This window comes from Lacerta agilis, chromosome 5 (genome assembly GCF_009819535.1).
Source record: "Lacerta agilis isolate rLacAgi1 chromosome 5, rLacAgi1.pri, whole genome shotgun sequence".
Classification (NCBI taxonomy): Eukaryota; Metazoa; Chordata; class Lepidosauria; order Squamata; family Lacertidae; genus Lacerta; species Lacerta agilis.
The window spans coordinates 63,089,071-63,110,224 of record NC_046316.1 but is presented as its reverse complement, the minus strand read 5'-3'; the positions used below and the strand labels follow the sequence as shown (position 1 = coordinate 63,110,224).

The window sequence follows — 21,154 nt, the reverse complement described above, 5'->3', positions numbered from 1 at the left end:
CCACGGTGGCCAACAAGCAGAACTCACCCCACTTGAGCCCCCCCAGCAACCATCATTCACAGGCATCCCTGCCCTGCCTCCAACTGCGGAGAGAGACCGCAGAGCTCCGAAATAGGAGCCCTCGCTCTCTCGCTGAGCCTCTTTGGAACGCATCCGGAGCTCGGACTCTCGCGGCCACCTACTCGCTCGCCAGCGCAAGACGCGCGTCCGCGGAGCCTCGTTAACTCTTGGCGCTCCCGCGAAGGCGGGGGGGGGGAGACGCGGGAGGGGGGGTGGGGGAGAGCCAAGGCGGCACTTCCGGCGCTTCCTCCCGGCGGCGGGGTGGGCTCGGCGGATGGTCCAGAGAGCCGCGTCGAGTGCAGACGAGGCGTCGGGTTTCGCTTCGGACGCTGCTTCTCCTGCTCAGCCATGGTGAAAATCAGCTTCCAGCAGCCGGCGGCGGGGCTCAAGCCCGAGAAAGAAGCGGCGGCGGCGGCAACAACAACAACAGGAGACAACTATGGAGCCAAAGCCGAGGTCCTCTTGCCCCACGACTTGGTGAGTGGCGGCGGCTGGGGAGCTCCTTTTAGCTCGAAGGTTAATGATAACAACACATTAAATAAAGGGAAAGCGTTTTGATGTCAAGGGATGGGTTCCATTAGGGTGACTTGAAAAGGGAAAAAAAACCCAGCCCCGGAGAGTTGTTTGGGACGGAGCCCCCTGGAATGCACAGCGCGGTCCGCTGCAGAGCCCGGCCGGGGCGGGACGGTTTTGCCTGCCGGCTTTTCCCTTGCAAGCGCCGACCGGCCGGACGGGCGAGCGGAGCGGAAGAAAGAAAGAAAGAAAGGCGCCTGCTTCCCTCTCGCCCCCGAGGGAGGGCAGAAAATGGACGCGTTTTCGGCTGTGCGGTGGTAGAAAAGTGGGGGCAGGATTGCAGATAGAGGGGGGCGCATCATGGCGAGAGGGCGCGTAGTGGCGCGCAGCCCTTCCCGTTCGCTGGCGAGCCTTTTCCCGCGGCGTTTCCCCTTCCGCCGCACGGTCCGGGACTCCTGAGCGTACCCGCCAAAGCCCCTCGGTTGCGGGGCCGGGGAGGCACTTGGAGGCGCCTGCCTTGGGCTCCTTGCATCCTTAGGACGCGAGAGGGGAGTCGGAAAGTTACAACAGGAAGAGGCCTGGCGCCGAGTCCAGCAGCCCCAGCCGTAGAGGCAGCTCGTAGCTCCCTGCAGGCGGAGGCAACTTTTGCCCATCCCTGAAGTCTCGGGTTATTTATTTATTTATTTTTCAGGAATGACCGGAAAAACGTGCGCTTTGACCCCGAGTTATTCCTCCCCTCCCCTCCCATTCAGGCACCATCATTTGAAAAACTCAGCTTTGGGAAACTGTAAAATACGTTGTTAACATCCGTCTTAGAACTCATGAACTTGTGCAGATATTTTCCCCAAAGAGCGTTTGTTTCTCAACATTTATATCCCACCAAGAGTCTCAGGAAGTGCAATTATTCCCTCCTCCGTTTTTGGTTTTGGCAAAACAACAACCCTGCGAAGTAGATTGAGGCTGAGCAAGAAACTGCTCTGAGGTGATCCATTGTTCTCTGTGGCTAAGTGGGGATTTGAATCTGGATCTCCTTGTTTCTAATCAGACACACAAACGACTAGGCTGTTCTCTTCTCTCGTGACCAGGGCCTGCTGATCAGGGAAGGGCTTCTGGGCCAAGGCAAGCTAGGGGCTTGTTGGTTTTTTGAGCCCAGGGGTCCAATCCGTGGACTAGAAAAAGGGCTGTTTCAGCTGTGCTTCAGGGACCTAGTTGAGAAACCAGCATCCCCACAGGGAGTGGTGCTTTGGGTCTCTGTTTAGATTCCCTCCACCCCTGGGGTTTGCCCCGCTGACTGTGACCTGCTGGGTTTGGGTTTTGCTGTTAGTTCTCCCCCTCTTCTGTCCCCTCGAATAGACTCAATGGTTAGCATTCTTTGGAGAGATTTCAATAAATATACCCAGTTACAAAGCTGAGGGAAGCAGCCAAATGATTTCTGGGCTATAGTGGCTGTGTCCCTTACCACAGGGGATTCTTGCTAGTGTCTCTCTCTATATCAGTTCCTATCCAGCAGGTGGGTGGGGAGGTGCTAAGCTGCCTACATGATCTCTTCTAAAATAATGGGAGCCTGACTTCATCCTTTGTCGTTTGTGTGCGCTACATAATATCTGCCCCTGTTTTCATCACACCAGGAATCTCCGCTTGACTCCCGCAAATTGCATTGCACCGCCTCTGTTTACTCCGTACAATTTCTCTTTCTAACTCGCTGTCCCGCTCCGCCCCCATGAATAGCCTGCAGGACATCCAACATGCTTAGATAATGTTCTCATTCAGCCAGATTGCTGAGCATTTCCAGAGGCTTTCACTGACACGAGGAATGCACAGAAAACTGAAAAACGAGAAGCAATGTAAAATGGAGGTTTGGATGACCAGGATTCTTCTACATTTGAGTTTAAAGTTTTGTACAGAGCACACACCTTTTGTTCATTTGTTCTGTTATAGCATCCTCCTTGCCAAAGGAGCCCCGGGGAAGCACTTTTCCATTCCTCCATTTATATTTATAATCTACTTCAAGTCACTCAGAGATCTACTAGCAGATTCCATCTGACCTTTCCCTCATTTCTGCTTTGTACAGGGGAATAGAAAGCTCCCTTATACAGATTCACACCACTGGTCCATTTAGCTCCATGTTACCCACACTGACTGGCAGCAGCTTTCCAGGATTTTAGGTGGGGGGCATTCCTAGCCCTACCTGGAGATGCTGGGGATTGTACCTTGAATTTCTTGCATGCACAACTGCAGGCACAAGCTCCTCTTCCTCTCCTCCCACCTTTTTGCTCCAAAAAATCTGCTTCAGAAGGTTGGGGAATTCTGCAAACCCAGGTGGGGGGAGATGAGGCAGAGGAGGATGGAGAAGTCATGTTGCACAAGTAGGCTTGCACTACTGAATGCCACTTAAACTACAACCCTTTAACACCTGTGCAGTTTCTTCCCTCCCACTATGGAAAATGGTTCCAGAACAAGGAAATCTGGGCGGCTCCAGCTGCTGTCAGACCATAAGGTCTTGGCATTGGCCATGTTGAGAAGGGTTGGAGGGAGTTGGAGTCCAACAACATGAAGGGACTCTTGTTTCCCCCTCCCAGTTTTAGAGTCACCCTGAAGGGGCTGGGGAAACAACTATTGGGACTTTGCATGTGCTGGCCTCCCTCTCAACCCACTCCCCTTTCCACATGACAGTGGACATTTGTCTTCCACTTTGGGCTGATAATCCTGCACTTCTCTGATAGAGGAAAAAGGGTTAAGCAGCCAGGGTTTTATTGAATTCCCTTGTTCTGATTGCACACCCACACGAATCAGCTCCCTGCCACCTCTTTCATTCGTGCAGTGACAAAGCTATGCATTAATTAGAAAAGCAGCTTTATTAGGTATTTTGCGCATGGCTTGCTGCGTGCAGCCTCTGCTTAGGGCAGGTGGTTGAGCTTTGTTTCTTAAAGCACGTGGCTGGTGTCAAGGATGCAATCAGACACATCATTGTGATTGTTCTCTTCAAGTGTCTTCATTTGAGATCCCAAGTGTCTGTGACTCTCTGTGGCTTTGCTCTCTGCTGAAAAGCTGGTTGCCGTGAAGACTGCATGTAGTACCTTTTCCATTCTAAAGCAAAGCTTTTGAAACAGTCTGTATGCATACCGTATTTTCCGGCGTATAAGACGACTGGGCGTATAAGACGACCCCCAACTTTTCCAGTTAAAATATAGAGTTTGAGATATACTCGCCTGCAGATTCTCAACCCGGCGTATAAGACGACCCCCGACTTTTGAGAAGATTTTCCTGGATTAAAAAGTAGTCTTATACGCCAGAATATACAGTAATTGCGTCCTTGTTTCTGTTGATGTGAGCAAACATTAGCCATAGTGTTAAGGCTGTGCTCTTGACTTCCTGGGGTCATGAGGATCTAGCTCAAAGCCAGGTGCCAGCAAGAATTTTGGTTGCTAGAGGACAAGGTGAGAGGTTATAGGCAGTTTACATGTGCAGCAAGAATAGTCCTCCCCCACCTAGCTCAGGATGTCCACTCCAGTAATTATAACTTTTCTGACCTGGAACCTGCCCTCAACTCACACATGCATTTGGGGACCCACTTCTTAATTTTTCTTCACCAATACATTAGTATGGCCGTAGTGTTGCTGTTGCAACCCATCTTACATCAGGCTGTGCCCAGTAGTGGATCACACAACCCACTGGGTGAAGACAAATGCAATACACTAACTAGTAGTGACACTCCAGCTTTTCAAAAATGGGACATTTCTGGCCCTGCCCTGAGGTGCTGGGGTTCGAACCTGGGCAAAGCAAGCAGTGATAGAAACTCAGATATATAAACTAATTGCCAAATGGCACCTTAACGTTACGTCCGCCACAATGGAATGTCTAGGGGGCCATTGAAATTATTTCATTTCAATTCTACACCGCTTTATATTTCAAAGAACAAAAAATCTCAAAGCAGTTACAAACACATTAAAACAATCCAGAATAAAACAAATTCAAGCTTCAAGGAAAATATATCAGATCCTTCTCTAAATGACATTTTGCCTTCCCCATATTTGTTTGCCTACAGAATTTATATGGCTGCCCCATAGCAAAAGTACTGTAGGAAGCCAGAGTGGTGTAGTGGTTAGAGTGCTCGACTAGGACTTGGGAGATCAGGATTCAAATCCCCACTCAGCCATGAAGCTCAATGGGTTACCTTGGAGTCAGTCGCAGCTTCTAAACCTCACAGGGTTATTGTAGGGATTAACTGAGAAGGGGGTGAACCATGTACTCCTCGCAGAAAAAGGTAATTAATAAGCTCTTCTGCTTACTTGGGATGGGGCAGCCAGATGGAGATGTCTGAACCAACCTGGCATCCAGAGATCTCCACGTGGTTGCAGTTGGACCCGCACGAGTCGCAAAATGCATCCTGCACCTGTGAATTTCTAATACTGCAAACCAGAGGGTCTGCTACTGAGCTGCAATGAGTGGATTTGGTGCTGTTGTGCAACAAAGCCATGATAGAAACATGGATTTTTTTTTGTAAGAAAAGCAGGAAGAAGTGCTGGAAGGTTGTTGTATAACCTCCATGCAAGCAAATTGGAATGAATGAACAGCAGTGTTGTGTGACCTCTGTAAATGTTGTGCAAACAGATCAGGATGAATGGTGAGTAATTTGGTTGTCTGGAAGAGCTCTTAACAACATTTGCTTAGGACATATAGGGGCACTGAGATTGTGGTGGACATGCCCACCACTTCAAGAATTCATTGTTATGCTGCTCAGGAAACTGTGTGCCTGTTCCCCAAACCCATGTGGTTTTTTTCTAGGCAGGGGACCCTTAACCAGCATTGCCTGCAAAGCTCTCAATGCAGAACAGAAATAATCTGCCAAACTCACAAAATGCCCACATTCTCTGTAAGCACATTTTAGCTGAGGTCATTTTCATATTGCAATCTTAGTACAATATATAAGCCCTTTGGGAGCTGCAGACTGTAGTGGAAGAAATAAATAAATGGGGAAAGAATACCGAGGTCCCAGCACAATGGAAATGGGAAGATTTCAGGGCAAGTCACAAGTAATGATGCCGTTCATTGATCAAACCTGCCCGGATACAATGAAATCTCATTGATCAAACCTGCCCAGATACAAGCAACTGTAAGCTTGGATGTCGCTTATTACATCTAACCTTGAACTTTTATCAATGGCATCTGATTTCCTGCTGATACATACAAGTAAATTATATATAATACACAGGGATACAACCCACCCTGTTTAGAAGGTCCAGGTGTCTTTTGTACCCTGCCTTCACAAACATCCTTCTTTCACTTGGGAGTGCTGCATTCCCCCCCTAAATCGGCTTTGGGTTCTTTTGAGTTATTTTCCTCTTGCCCTCCCATGATTTTGGGTCAGGTCTGCAGTACTGCAAGAAGAGGAGGCATGAAAGGAAGAGTGGGGGATACTTGCTCTAGGCCAGAGAGGCCCTCAAACTTTCCACCCTCAGAGCCCAGTTGAAAGGGCTACAAATACCGAGGCTCCAACTATCACAAAATAGCCGTGTCAAGGTTATAGCCAGTTTCCAAACGGAGGGGGAGGCAGACATAATAAAACAAATGGCAATTGTTGGCAACATTTTCTATTGCTATCTAACCCAGGACATTCTATAAAAGGACATTCCATAAAAGATCTCAAAGTAGCTGTCTTAATACAAAGAAATTTCAGAAATAGACTGGAAAGAGAAGTGGCTGAATTGCAACTAATCACCAAACTTAAAACCATGGAGAGACCTGGTCTGAACAAAGACATTGGATTCTTATCTCATTATACATAACAAAGCTATCTTTAGCCATCTCACCCCTTGCCTTTCCCTGCAAGACTAATTGCAGCCGTTAAGAGTCCTCAACAGGTTTTCCACACCTATCAGCTGATCACCCATTCCCACCACCCTCTGAGTAATACCCCTCCCCACTCCCTCACTATATTTAAGGATCTGGTGACTTCTGTTTCAGTGTATCTGAAGAAGTGTGCATGCACACGAAAGCTCATACCAAGAACAAACTTAGTTGGTCTCTAAGGTGCTACTGGAAAGAATTTTTTGTTTTGTTTTAAAAATGGATTTTTTGCCACTGTGAGTTCCCTGCAGCAGGGAGTTCCACAGGTCAGCTTTACTCAAGCTTAGCGCAGACATTGGGTTCTGGGGGTATTGGGCCTCCTGAAATTCTTTTTGTTTTAGGCAAAATGTGCTGAAGCAGAAGCTCCTCGCGAGTATTTTTAGTAGCCTCCTGTAGCTTCTTCTCTCCATCTCCTTTCACACTTGTACTCTGTGCCTACCCCCCAAACTGACAGTTTCTTTCATCCTTCTTACCTGGGCCTTTTACATTCACTTCTTCCTCCTGTAACATGTTTTATCCCCTTCTTCTCTATCCCCAGTTTATTACTCTCGCTTTTGGAGCTGCTGCTGCTGCTGCTGCTGCTGCTGCTGCTGCTGCTAGCGCCTGCCCAACCCAAAGTATCACATAGCCAGTGGGGTGGGCTGTAGTGCGGAGGCCTTCCTGCCTGAAAGTGGGTTGAGGCTCCCTTGTAGTCCCTGACCCACAGCTGGAGAAACATGGCTATAGACAGATTTCCTATTAATAATGAATATATTTCCATCCGTGTTTTCTCCCTGAACCAAGCTAGTATCATTTCCAAGGAAAGAAGAAAAAGAAGAAGAAGAAAATGTCTCAGAATAAATCAGTCAATCCTGGTGTGTGTTAATTTATTGACCTGCCCTAAAATGGACCAGATGTTTTTCATGATCCTTTTGTTTTATAACAAGTTTGGGAAAGCCTGCCTTTTCATAGCTTGTTTTGTTGTTGTTGTTGTTGTTTTGCCATTCTGTGCCTGCCTCTCGTTGCTCTGCTTGGTTTTCTGCAGCAGACTGTGCACCAGGCTGATCCACCCCTTCCTTTATTGGATCGTACACTCCTATATATCCTGCCTGCCAACTGGGATGGACTTAAAATGCCAGAGCATGCTTCCTGCAAGTCAGCCAGGGAGCCTGTTCTCACCCCCTTACTTCAAGGCCCTCCTAGCTCCGACTATGCCCGCCCCACCCACTCCCAACTGAACTGTGGAGTATCTGTGGTGTTCATGGAGCTCAGCCAAGCCACACAACCTGCCTTGTTGATTAGTTTATTATTTTTCTTCCTTGCCGCTTCTCGCTTCTGCCGAATTGCATATGTCTGTTGCATACAGGGGGCCGCTGCAAATGAGCTCATTTAATGTTTTCGTGCAGTGCATCCTGAGCCGCACCTTGTTTTAAGGATTTTCAGCAGTGACCCTTCATTGTTTTCCTAGACTGTGTGCCTGGTGTTACTGTGTTGAATTAGCATTATCATTGTGCAGGCTGATCTCATGAGCGCTGGAGCAGTGATGTAATGCCACACGCCGGATTCCAGTTGCCCGTTTGTAAATTTATTTATCTTTGCCCCTCAGATGTGTCCAAGGCAGTGTGCAAAGCTTAAATTAGAAAAGGTTAGTTAGCAAAAGAGGACCTGAAACCAGTTTGGTGTCGTTTTGTTAAGTACAGATGGAAGAAACCACAGTTTCCCCAAGTTATGGACATAACAGGAAATTGTGGTTTATTCATAACTGGATGTAAGTTTGCAACCTACAGCCTTTGCATGTAAACAAGGAGGGGAAGAGATAGGAGGGCAGAGTACCCAAGTCTCTTTGCACTTTCTTGTTTGTAACTAAACTAAACTAAACAAAAATGGTTCACTGTTACTTTTGAGTCGTGATTATATAAACGAAGCAACAAAATTATTGTATGCTAAATATTGGGGGGAAATGAAACAAGTTACAGGATTATGCAATAGTGCCAAAGATCAAACTGACTATGAATTAAGGAGGACAAATTCTGGATATTTTTAAAATCAAAAGTTACGTATTCCTTTCTGATTTTTTGTGACATGGTTTTTGAATATTACAAAACATGATGTTTGTGTAATTACTATTAATTGTTTTCTGTAGTGTGTCCAAGAGACTCAACAGGGACAAAAATATTATTGGCAGCATTCAAATAAAATATGAGCCGCTTGGTCTGCAGAAACATACCCTCCAACATTTAGCCATTGAAAAAAGGGACATCCCATTCCATAATGATAATTTTACTATTTTTACCCCACACATTTTATTGGGTTGCCCCAGCACTCTGGGCAGCTTCCAATATATATAAAAACCTAATAAAACATTAAACATTAAAAAAATGTTGGATAACTCCATACTCTCCAACATTTCTCCACTGAAAATTTGTTGTTGTTGTCGTTCAGTCGTGTCCGACTCTTCGTGACCCCATGGACCAGAGCACGCCAGGCATGCCTATCCTTCACTGCCTCGCAGTTTGGCCAAACTCATGTTAGTAGCTTCGAGAACACTGTCCAACCATCTCATCCTCTGTCGTCCCCTTCTCCTTGTGCCCTCCATCTTTCCCAACATCAGGGTCTTTTCTAGAGAGTCTTCTCTTCTCATGAGGTGGCCAAAGTACTGGAGCCTCAACTTCAGGATCTGTCCTTCTAGTGAGCACTCAGGGCTGATTTCTTTAAGAATGGATAGGTTTGATCTTCTTGCGGTCCATGGGACTCTCAAGAGTCTCCTCCAGCACCATAATTCAAAAGCATCAGTTTTTCGGCGATCAGCCTTCTTTATGGTCCAGCTCTCACTTCCGTACATTACTACTGGGAAAACCATAGCTTTAACTATACGGACCTTTGTCGGCAAGGTGATGTCTTTGCTTTTTAAGATGCTGTCTAGGTTTGTCATTGCTTTTCTCCCAAGAAGCAGGCGTCTTCTAATTTCGTGACTGCTGTCACCATCTGCAGTGATCATGGAACCCAAGAAAGTAAAATCTCTCACTGAAAATAGGGACATCTTAAGGAAAAGCAGGACATTCCAGGATCAAATCAGAAACCGGGATGGCTTCTCTAAATCAGGGACATCCCTAGAAAATAGGAACACTTGGAGGGTCTGTAGAAACATCATATCTGCATAGGGATTCCATAGTAAGTAATTACAATGTCCATATTGTTGAAGGGGATGCTGAGGCTGAAGGAGAATGACTTGCTTAAAGCTACCTAGTGAGCTTATGGCGGGGGCAGAATTTGAGTTGAGGCCTTCCTGGTTCAGAGCGCACTGTCTTAACTGCTCTTGACTAGTCATCACAAAATATAGTACAGAATACAAACCACACACCAGCAGTAGCATACCTGTTTGCGGACTACCTATTTTCAGACTTTGCTTTGTTTGCTTGGCACAATTTGAAAACACTAATAATCAAAACTGAAAAAAGGTCTGCTGTTCATCATGGGAAGCAAACTTTCTGAAATGTTTTACTCTGTATTGCCGTCTTGAATCCTCTTATCTTCTGAAAATAGAAATAATGTATTGCATTGCCCATACCAATGTTTCTGTTACCATGTCTCCTTCTTTTAAACAGGAGGAGCAGCCCTTGCCTTTTCCAGTGGAGACCAGGAAGCCTCTTAGTCGCATCTTCTACTGGACGATGATGATGCTGTTGTTGCTCCTCGGCCTGATTTTGACATCGATGTATATCTACAGATACTTCTCCTATACTTTCCCAAATCAGGTATGTATGGGGCATGGTGAAGGGTCTCCACCTCGTCCCCCCAGGATTCTCAAAGTTCATGTTGACTTAACCTATTGCCCTATCCCCATTAGTCATTTGATTCCTTCATTTCTCCCCTGCCCCCAGTTTCATTTATCGTTTATACCCCACTTTTGTTTCCTAGGGATGCCCAGATCCCCAAGCAGCAGGACAAAATCAAAAGGCCAGAATGAAAGATCTCTGCTGTATATAACAAAATGCAGCACAGATCAAAATATAAAACAAGTCAAAGGCAAATTCATATCAAAACAGTGTCAGCAAAACAATGAAACTGTTAGATACACAAGAATTAATTAAACAACTTAATCTTCTGACCTCAATGTTCCCATCCCTTTTCCATGGTACCGACAGATAATTTTTCTGAGAACTCCAGGGTGGAGTCTGAGAGAGAGGTGGACCACAGCACTTATCCATTAAGCACAATTTTTCTTTTTTCTTTTTTGGCAAAATAAATTCCCCATCTTTAATATTAATCTGCAATTTTCATTTCCAAGTCCTTTGTCATTGGCATTTTTCCTTCTTGAGTACATACCTGGCTCTCTTTTTACTCACTGGAGAGTTTGCTCTGTACGTACACTGCGGTGGAGGTTTGTGTAAAATGTGTTCTGTGAGGTGATATTTAAGCAACGCAGGTGGGAAGCTGAGACTTGTGATACATACAGCTGGTTCCAGAGAACAGGAGGTAGGAAAAATGGGAAAGATGGTTGCTGCTGCTGCTGCTGCTGCTGCTGCTGCTGTTAGATGGTTGTGGTTGTTGTTGTTGTTGTTGTTTAAGACTCATCATGTGCTTGATTTTGAGTTACATAGAATCTTTGGGTAGAGAGGCAGCACATACTTAGAGTCACACTTGAGAGCCAGCTGCACATCATATGCAAATGTGTGCAACAAAGCCCCAACTGTCGCTTGTTTTAAAAGAAAAGCAGCTTCAGGAGGCAGCCATGTTGAGGTTGTTTGTTGTATTTGCCTAATCTTAAGGGCCTTAGCTCTGAGTGTGTGGTGCAGAAAGCCCAAGGTTCAGCCCCTGGCATCTCCAGAGATGGGTGGGAAACACACATCTGAAACCATGGAGAGCTTGTGGTAGAGCCTACACAGCTAATGCAGAGTTTGGTGGGCCAACACAGCATAAGGCACCATCCTCTGTTCCTGTGTGAAAGCTTTTTCTCTGACTCTTGCAACAAAGGCCACAGAGCCCCTGCATTGATAGCCACCCTTTTTATTTCCACAGTATGGCCTGGAAGATCAGGAGCAGGAGATGCTCTGCCAGCTTTTCTACGTAGACGAATTGAGGGAGCAGCTGGAGCTGCATGAGAACGTGAGGATTTACCTTGGCGAGAATTATGAGCAAATCAGCATCCCAATGCCCCACTTTGGTGAAAGCGACCCTGCAGATATTATCCATGACTTTCAGAGGGTAAGGAACGAGAAACGTGCTACAGATATTATGACAGCTTCTGAGGAAGGGCTGTGCCTTGGAGTCTCCTGAATATGCTTGTAGCAGCTTCAGAGACTTGCAGGAGGGACAGGACAGGAAGTCCACATGAGACGCAGTTTTCCTGACCATGTTTTTAGTACAGCTTTCAAAAGAGGTGCCTGCTCAGTTAGGTGTACCAGTTCCTTTCCCTAACATTTGTTGTTGTTGTTCAGTCGTTCAGTCGTGTCCGACTCTTCGTGACCCCATGGACCAGAGCATGCCAGGCACGCCTATCCTTCACTGCCTCCCGCAGTTTGGCCAAACTCATGTTAGTAGCTTCGAGAACACTGTCCAACCATCTCATCCTCTGTCGTCCCCTTCTCCTTGTGCCCTCCATCTTTCCCAACATCAGGGTCTTTTCCAGGGAGTCTTCTCTTCTCAAGAGGTGGCCAAAGTACTGGAGCCTCAACTTCAGGATCTGTCCTTCTAGTATCTCCTGTAAGCAGAGGTTGTACTAGAACAGGCATCCTCAACCTTCGGCCCTCCAGATGTTTTGGACTACAATTCCCATCATCCCTGACCACTTGGTCCTGTTAGCTAGGGATCATGGGAATTGTAGGCCAAAACATCTGGACGGCCAAAGGTTGAGGATGCCTGTACTAGAAGGATCTTTCAAGAAGAGGATGCACTAATTGTAAATCTTTGATGTTGCATGAAGGAACTTGAGTCTGATGTATCGCTGAGAGGTACTAAGGTTGCTTAGGCTGAGGGATCCTGGGTTGTTGGAGTAAACCTCTGCTGATCTCACCAAGACCAACATAGCTTCCCTTGTTTGAGCTCATTCTGCCTGTTTTTCCTTTCAGGGTCTGACTGCCTACCTTGACATCAGCTTGGATAAATGCTATGTCATTGAGCTGAACACCACCACTGTCATGCCACCTCAGAGTTTCTGGGAGCTGTTGGTTAACGTAAAGGTAGGCGGGGGGAATGTTCCTTATTCTCACATGGCTGCTTTAAAGATAAAATGGAGGGGACACATGAAATAGAATAGATAAAAATAATTGTGCACGGTCTGAAACACAGGGCAGGATTCACCTTACGAACACCAGGGCTTTTGCTTGTGCAATTGGACTTTCCCCCTCACTTTCTTTCCTGGAACAGCCCCTTAGATTGACCCTGGGTCAAGGGGGTGGGGTGGGAGAACCCCCTGAATAGTGTGCACTGGGTGGGGGCATCACAATTTGAACGTGTGTAAATGAGGGGGTTGCCTGTGTGGTGTAAACTGCCTTGATATACTTTATAGAACTGTTGGTTATAAATATTTAAATAAAAATAAATAAATATAGTCGGTCGTCTAACCTTGGATTTAACAAATAGGTATTGCCAGTAAATGCGTAGTCAGCCTTGCCTACATGCTATCTTCTTTGTCATTCTCCTTCCGTGATGCGATGCAGATAAACAGATAGCTTGACTTTTACAGAACAGCTCTGCTGGCATTGGATAACTCTCCTTAATTGACTGAGACAGCAATATTTTACAATAGGCTATTGATTTAGCTTGATGTGGCAGCACAACAGCATAGCAGTGTGTTAAGATGCCCTGCTCCCATTGAGTTTTCTTAATCTCCCAGGAGATAATCAATCACTGGGTCAGGAAGTGGGGTGGGAGGGCATCTGTGGCTTGGGATGCTTGCCAGTGGAACTGCCTATTCAGCTGATGCCATTCTGATGGTATCACAGAGGGATCTCTCTGCTTGCCTCCTGCGGTTTTGGAATGTGTAGGTCAGTATGCTGGTGGGAAGCTTGTTCGCTTAGTAGATGGTCTTGTGTTGGGGCAGGTGTCTGCTTTTAAAAATCAATTTCAATATTTTTTTTACGCTGCCCTATAATTGTGTAATCTTAGGGTGGCTAACCGATTTAAAATTGGGGGGTGGGGTGAGGGTTGGTTAATAAAACATAAAGCAGAACTAAAAACAGCCCAGATACCAGAAACTTAAAGTAGAAGCAAAAGGCTTAACAACCTGGCACCAAAATGTTATCTAGGTAGATGCCAGGTGAGCCTCTCTTGATAGGGCATTATATAACTGAGGACCATCACAGTCTCAAGCCATTTAAGGCTGCCGCTTGCTTGTGAGTGTTGGGAAGGCCGCTCCCTTCCTGCTAATTCCACCTGGCTGAGGGGGCGGGGCCTGCACTCACCATTACAGCTCAAAAGCCTGCAGAGAGGCCTGGGACATTGCTGCTGCCGCTTGCTTGTGAGTGTTGGGAAGGCCGCTCCCTTCCTGCTAATTCCACCTGGCTGAGGGGGCGGGGCCTGCACTCACCTTTACAGCTCAAAAGCCTGCAGAGAGGCCTGGGACATTGCTGCTGCCGCTTGCTTGTGAGTGTTGGGAAGGCCGCTCCCTTCCTGCTAATTCCACCTGGCTGAGGGGGCGGGGCCTGCACTCACCATTACAGCTCAAAAGCCTGCAGAGAGGCCTGGGACATTGCTGCTGCCGCTTGCTTGTGAGTGTTGGGAAGGCCGCTCCCTTCCTGCTAATTCCACCTGGCTGAGGGGGCGGGGCCTGCACTCACCTTTACAGCTCAAAAGCCTGCAGAGAGGCCTGGGACATTGCTGCTGCCGCTTGCTTGTGAGTGTTGGGAAGGCCGCTCCCTTCCTGCTAATTCCACCTGGCTGAGGGGGCGGGGCCTGCACTCACCTTTACAGCTCAAAAGCCTGCAGAGAGGCCTGGGACATTGCTGCTGCCGCTTGCTTGTGAGTGTTGGGAAGGCCGCTCCCTTCTCCTGCCAATTCCAACTGGCTTGGGGGGCGCGGCCTGCACTCACTGCTGCACTTTTAATTTGTTTTAATGGTGGTTTTTATATCATTTTATTATTTTTTGTTTGGGGTGGGGCAAATGTTTAGTTTAATTTTAGCGTTGTTCTCTGTTTCCTATTTGTATTATTTTGTTAATTTAGTGTATGGTCTTTATTTGTTTTTTAAGGGGATAGGGGTAGGGCTGCCTGGGATTGGGCCTCAGCCAACAGGATGGCTGGGGCAGGTTCCACAGGGGGGGTAGTCTTGGAAAGACACCCGATCTCAGTGATCATGGGCAGGAGGAGGAGTCACGCTAAGACCAGACCATGTCATTACCGAGGAGGCAGGTTTAGTCGTTGTCTGAAGACTATCCCTGCCTCCAGGTCTGGTCCTGACCGGATGGATACTGGAATCAGCAGGGGATACCCACATGACCTGAAAGTGTTGCTGTGTAATGCCAGGTCAATGATTAACAAAACCACTGCCATCCACGACTTGATTGTGGATGGAGGATTTGACCTGGCATGTGTAACAGAGACTTGGTTGGATGAAGCAGATGGGCCTGTCCTTGCCGCTGCTTGTCCACCAGGTTTCTCTTACGCACAGCAACCCAGGCCATCTGGGCGGGGAGGGGGGGTTGCAGTGATTTTTAGGAAGTCATTAGTTTGCACCAGGCGTCCTATTGGGAAGACCCAGTTTTCTGAGTGCATGTTCTGGAAGTTGGGCAATAGGGGCAGTACAGGATTCCTTTTGGTGTACCGACCTCCCCGCTGCACCAAGGATTCCCTGCCCGAGCTGCTTCAGGTCGTGGCGGATATGCTCCTGGAGACACCTAGTTTGGTTGTCTTAGGGGATTTTAACATCCATGCCGACACGACCTTACAAGGGGCCGCTCGGGACTTCGTGGAAAGCATGGCCTCCATGGGGCTGTCCCTGAATAAGTCTGGTCCAACTCATAGCCGCGGACATGCCTTAGACCTGGTGTTTACCTCTATGGATGTTGGTGATCTGACACTAAGTAAAAGTGAAACAAAAGAAGTGCCATGGTCAGATCACTTCCTGGTGCAACTGGACTTCTCTGCGACCCTTCCCCTCTGCAGGGAGGTGGGACCGATTCAGATGGTCCGCCCCCGCTACTTAATGGATCCAATTGGCTTCCAGAGAGTGGTAGGGGATGCATTATCCCATGTTGATGGCCTTTCAGTTGATTCCCTGGTGGCCCGCTGGAATGCGGAGTTAACCAGGGCTATTGACTGTCTGGCTCCGAAGCGTCCTCTCCGATTGCATGGAGCCCGGACAGCTCCGTGGTTTTCCCCGGAGCTGAGGGCGATGAAACAGTCGCTGAGACGGCTAGAGCGCCGGTGGCGGAAAACTCATTCTGAATCAGACCGGACACGGGCTAGAGCTCAACTTCGAGCCTACCAAGTGGCAATGGCGACAGCGAAGAGGACCTTCTTCGCTGTTTCTATTGCATCTGCAGAAAACAGCAGCAGGAGACTCTTCCAGGTGGTTCGCAACCTAGCAGAACCACCTTTGTCACCGGGGTCTGGTAGGGACCCCAAGATCTCCTGCAATGCTTTTGCAAAGTTTTTTGCAGATAAAGTCGCTCAGATTCAGAAGGAGGTAGACTCCACCGTGGGAGCAGGGCCGGGGCGGGAGAGTGCTAGAGCCCTGTCTAGTCATGTTTCATGGGATCAATTCCAATCTGTTACCTCCGAGGATGTGGACAGGCTGCTTGGACGAGTGAAACCGACCACCTGTCTCCTAGATCCTTGCCCATCCTGGCTTATAAAAGCTAGCCGGGAAGGGCTGGGCGATGGGCTCTGCGCGGTGGTGAATGCTTCCCTCTGCGAGGGAATCTTTCCAGACCCGCTGAAAGAGGCGGTCATTAAACCGCTTCTTAAAAAAACATCTCTAGACCCGGCCAATATGGCCAACTATCGCCCAGTCTCAAATTTACCATTCTTGGGCAAGGTGATTGAGCGGGTGGTTGCTGAACAACTCCAAGCACGCCTGGAAGATGCGGACCATTTGGATCCCTTCCAATCAGGATTCAGGCCTCATCATGGGACTGAAACTGCCTTGGTCGCGCTGGTTGATGATCTCCGGCGGGCTAGGGACAAAGGTGAGAGCTGTTTCCTGGTTCTGCTGGATCTCTCAGCGGCCTTTGACACCATCGACCATAACATCCTTCTGGACCGGCTAGAGGGGTTGGGAGCTGGGGGCACTGTTATACAGTGGTTCCGCTCTTTCCTCCTGGGCCGTGTTCAGAAAGTGGTGGTGGGGGATGAGTGTTCAGACCCCTGGGCTCTCACTTGTGGGGTGCCTCAGGGTTCTGTCCTCTCCCCCATGCTTTTTAATATCTATATGAAGCCGCTGGGAGAGATCATCAGGGGGTTTGGGTTGGGTGTTCATCAATATGCAGATGACACCCAGCTCTACCTCTCTTTTAAATCAGAACCAGTGAAGGCGGTGAAGGTCCTGTGTGAGTGCCTGGAGGCTGTTGGAGGATGGATGGCGGCTAACAGATTGAGGTTGAATCCTGACAAGACAGAAGTACTGTTTTTGGGGGACAGGAGGCGGGCGGGTGTGGGGGACTCCCTGGTCCTGAATGGGGTAACTGTGCCCCTGAAGGACCAGGTGCGCAGCCTGGGAGTCATTTTGGACTCACAGCTGTCCATGGAAGCGCAGGTTAATTCTGTGTCCAGGGCGGCTGTCTACCAGCTCCATCTGGTACGCAGGCTGAGACCCTACCTGCCCGCAGACTGTCTTGTCAGAGTGGTGCATGCTCTGGTTATCTCCCGCTTGGACTACTGCAATGCGCTCTACGTGGGGCTACCTTTGAAGGTGACCCGGAAACTGCAATTAATCCAGAATGCGGCAGCTAGACTGGTGACTGGGAGTGGCCGCCGGGACCACATAACACCGGTCCTGAGAGATCTGCATTGGCTCCCAGTACGTTTCCGAGCACAATTCAAAGTGTTGGTGTTGACCTTTAAAGCCCTAAACGGCCTCGGTCCTGTATACCTGAAGGAGCGTCTCCACCCCCATCATTCAGCCCGGACACTGAGATCCAGCGCCGAGGGCCTTCTGGCGGTTCCCTCACTGCGAGAAGCAAAACTACAGGGAACCAGGCAGAGGGCCTTCTCGGTAGTGGCGCCCGCCCTGTGGAACGCCCTCCCGTCAGAAGTCAAGGGAATAAACAACTACTTGACATTCAGAAAACACCTAAAGGCAGCCCTGTTTAGGGAAGTTTTTAATTTGTGACTCTGTATTGTATTTTGATATTTGTTGGAGGCCGCCCAGAGTGGCTGGGGAGACCCGGCCAGATGGGCGGGGTATAAATAATAAATTATTATTATTATTATTATTATTATTTAAGGGTCAAAAACCATTGCTTCTATTTGTGCCCAGAAATGGTCTGGGAGCCAGTGAATCTGGCAACACACTGTCCTGTTTCCTAATCTCAGTTCAGCAGTGTTGCAGCTCAGTTTTGAACTCTGAAGTTTACAGACCATCAGTGGTCCTGTATATGGTACACAATGGGAGGTCGCCCAGGGCATGGATAACTGAAGCTGGGCTATTCCTGTCCAGGTAGGGTCACAGTCAGAAGAAGAGGAAGAAGGTGCTAAAGGGCTACACCTCTTGTGCCAAATATGGTTCAAGAAGCACCCCCAGACTGCAAACCTGATTGTTCAACCCCCTCCAGAACAGGCTGAACACAACTCGCTTCGCTATCTTGTTTGGGTTGAATTTCAAGGTACTGAGCCTCGTGTGCTCTATTAATATGCCCAGGTATTGATTTAACACAGATTTAACATTCTGCTAGGTGATTTGCTTCAGAAAAACAACCACCACCTCTGAAAACATATTCAGTACGCTCTCTCTCTCTCTCTGTGTGTGTATTTGTGGTTTTCCTCCATGCACACCAGGGCCAACTAGTTTGCAGCTTTAGAGATGGAGTGGGAAAGCTCTAAAGAGAGTAAGCAAAATTTGGCAGTGTTTTGATTAGATCTTCTTACCTTCCTGTTGGAAAAGTGTATAATTGCATAAACTACCCTAGGCAGGGCAAGCTTGCTAGTTTCCTGCAGGCATATGGTTGGTCGTTGTGAGAAGAGGGTGCAGGATTAGATGGTCCTTTGGTTTGATCCAGCAACGCTCTTGAACAAAGATTTATCCAAGAAACCCGATGAGATCACTGCCATTTCCCCTCAACTCTATGGTTTAACAAAAAAACAACAACAATTATTAGTGGCCGGGCATTCCGTCACCACAAGGATTTCCACTTGTGCAACAGAACTTCCCCCTCCTCTGCTATCCCTGAGTGTGCTCCATACCCTCCTCACATCTGCTTCAGAGTGTTGTGGGGCGGATCCCCAGAAAAGATTTAGAGGGCATGGTGTGTGGGGCGAGAAGAGGGAAAGTTCTGCTGTGCAAGTGGAAACCCTTGTGCTGATGAGAGCCAGTGTGGTGTAGTGGTTAAGAGCGGTAGACTCGTAATCTGGTGAACTGGGTTCGCATCTCCGCTCCTCCACATGCAGCTGCTGGGTGACCTTGGGCTAGTCACACTTCTCTGAAGTCTCTCAGCCCCACTCACCTCACAGAGTGTTTGTTGTGGGGGAGGAAGGGAAATGAGAATGTTAGCTGCTTTGAGGCTCCTTCAGGTAGTGATAAAGCGGGATATCAAATCCAAACTCTTCTTCTTCTTCTTCTTCTTCTTCTTCTTCTTCTTCTTCTTCTTCTTCTTCTTCTTCGTATTAGTATTTCATTATCATTGTATGTTGCACTGCATTGAGTAACATAAGAAAAAAAAATGGTCCCTGCCATAGTGGCCCTACAAATTAAATGTAGACCGAGGGCACCATGTAAGTTTATTAGAACAGGGGACAAAGGTGGAGGCCCCCTAGAGGGTCTACGGGTCCTTTTTTGGTCTTTTGATTTATAAAAACCAATTAAGCCATGAGAAGATTTCACCTGATATCTGTTTGTATTGATTGTCTTCAGAAACCTTACAAAATAATGATGTTCCTGTCAGAAGTGTGCTGCTGCTCCCAGCTGGTTTTCAAAATGCCAATTAAATCCTTTGCTGATGAAGATGAATGACTGTTGCTTGGATCAAAATATTGAAGCCCTGATAAAATCATTTCTGAAGAGCAAAGATCATGGCTGTCAGGCATAGTTCCCCCCTGAAATTTAATCGTCATCAAATAATCTCAGTAATAGTTAAGATTCTGTGAATTTAATTCTGTGTTTTCAGAAAGGGGCATACCTGCCACAAACCTACATGATCCAGGAGGAGATGATAGTGACGGAGCATGTCACTGACGTGGACCAGCTTGGCTTCTACATTTACGCCCTGTGCAGGGACAAAGAGATATACAGGCTGAAGCGCAGAACTGCGAGAAGACGTAAGTTTTTGCTGTTGCTGCTGGAGTTACACTGCTCAGCTGGGCTTTGAAGACAGAACAGCATTTATCTTTGCAATTCCACAGAGGATAACTGTTTTATTTAGACATTTATTAACTGCCCATCAGCCATGGCCACTGGTTGGTTACAACAAATGTCTGAAACGGTAAAATATACAGTAGTGATAAATTAGAACAATAAAGTCAGTAAAAACATTAAACTCGGCACAATATGCATAAAACCCCTTGGAAGGCTATTAATTCATCTAGCTGATTTACAGTAGGAGTAACTGTATGCTTTTGTAAAGGATATCATTATGATAGTCTTTATTACTGAAGCCATGTGCTTTTTTTTTTTTTTTTTTAAAAAAAGCTTATTTCTTGAATAGAATAAATGCCTTGATGGAGGCCAATTTTTAAAAAATGGTTATGGGATTATTTTTGTGCTCTTGCTTCAACATCCTTGATTCTTAAACCGGTTCTATTTCAACACTCATCTTCTTTCCTTGCCACACCATTTCTTAATCTGACATTTCTTTCTACTCTCTTCCAGATATCCACCGGCGTGCTGCTGAGACATGTCATCACATCCGCCATTTTGAAAACACTTTTGTGGTTGACACAGCCATTTGCCAGAAGTTGTGAGAGCTGCACTCCCAATGTAACCCTTTTGGGCTTTTCCTCTACTCATCCACGCAGGCGTTCTTGCTCTGTCCTTGAGAGAATGTGTCTTAATTTACTTCTTGCTCCCATTGCTTGCGCATTACTAACTTCTCAGGTCACATGTGGCCAAACACTGGGCCTTGGGTGTCTTTGTTCTGCATTTACATCTAACATTCATACTTCACTGGGCTTAAATTTACACAGCGGCCCCAAAATGTGAGTATTGGGTTTCTCTTGAGAAAACTGGCACAACAATCTCTTCTGAAAGAGCATGAGAAATTTGAGAATTGGGAGGCCCTACTTCAAGTCTGTACCCAACAACAAAGTTATCTGAGTGACGGTGAACCAGCCATTCACTCTCAGCATTACCAACTTCACAATACTGTTGTGAGGATGAATGGGGTTGGTTTGTTGGTTAGGAGCTCCTTGGAGGAAGGTGGATTATAAACGTAATAAGAGTTGGCCTTTCTCACTAGAGTGCCACTTCCTTGTAAGGGATCCTTCTCAGCACAAAGAACAATTTGTATGAATCAATTAACAGAAAATCTGCAGTAAAATTAATTCCATAAAGGGGCAATGAAGATGTATCAGTATCCTTGCAGCTCAACATAGAAATTCATGGACTTGTTATTCTAGGTCAGAGCTTTCCAAACTTTTCACGTTTTAGACATGCATCATTTTGCAAC

General features: G+C 47.2%; 1 protein-coding gene across 1 annotated transcript; it reads left to right on the top strand.

Moving 5' to 3' along the window:
• Positions 1 to 283: 283 nt before the first annotated feature.
• Positions 284 to 20,924, top strand: ITM2C (integral membrane protein 2C). Its single transcript, XM_033150224.1, has 6 exons — positions 284 to 537; positions 10,005 to 10,154; positions 11,419 to 11,604; positions 12,468 to 12,578; positions 19,658 to 19,808; positions 20,359 to 20,924. Exons 1-6 carry the CDS (start codon positions 409 to 411, stop codon positions 20,448 to 20,450), a joined length of 819 nt encoding a protein of 272 aa, XP_033006115.1. The 5' UTR covers positions 284 to 408; the 3' UTR covers positions 20,451 to 20,924.
• Positions 20,925 to 21,154: the final 230 nt, after the last annotated feature.

Coding starts and splice junctions, on each gene's coding strand:
- ITM2C (XM_033150224.1), top strand. CDS start 409: ATGGTGAAAATCAGCTTCCAGCAGCCGGCGGCGGGGCTCAAGCCCGAG. Junction 10,155..11,418: donor CCTATACTTTCCCAAATCAG/GTATGTATGGGG, acceptor TTATTTCCACAG/TATGGCCTGGAAGATCAGGA. Junction 19,809..20,358: donor GCGCAGAACTGCGAGAAGAC/GTAAGTTTTTGC, acceptor ACTCTCTTCCAG/ATATCCACCGGCGTGCTGCT.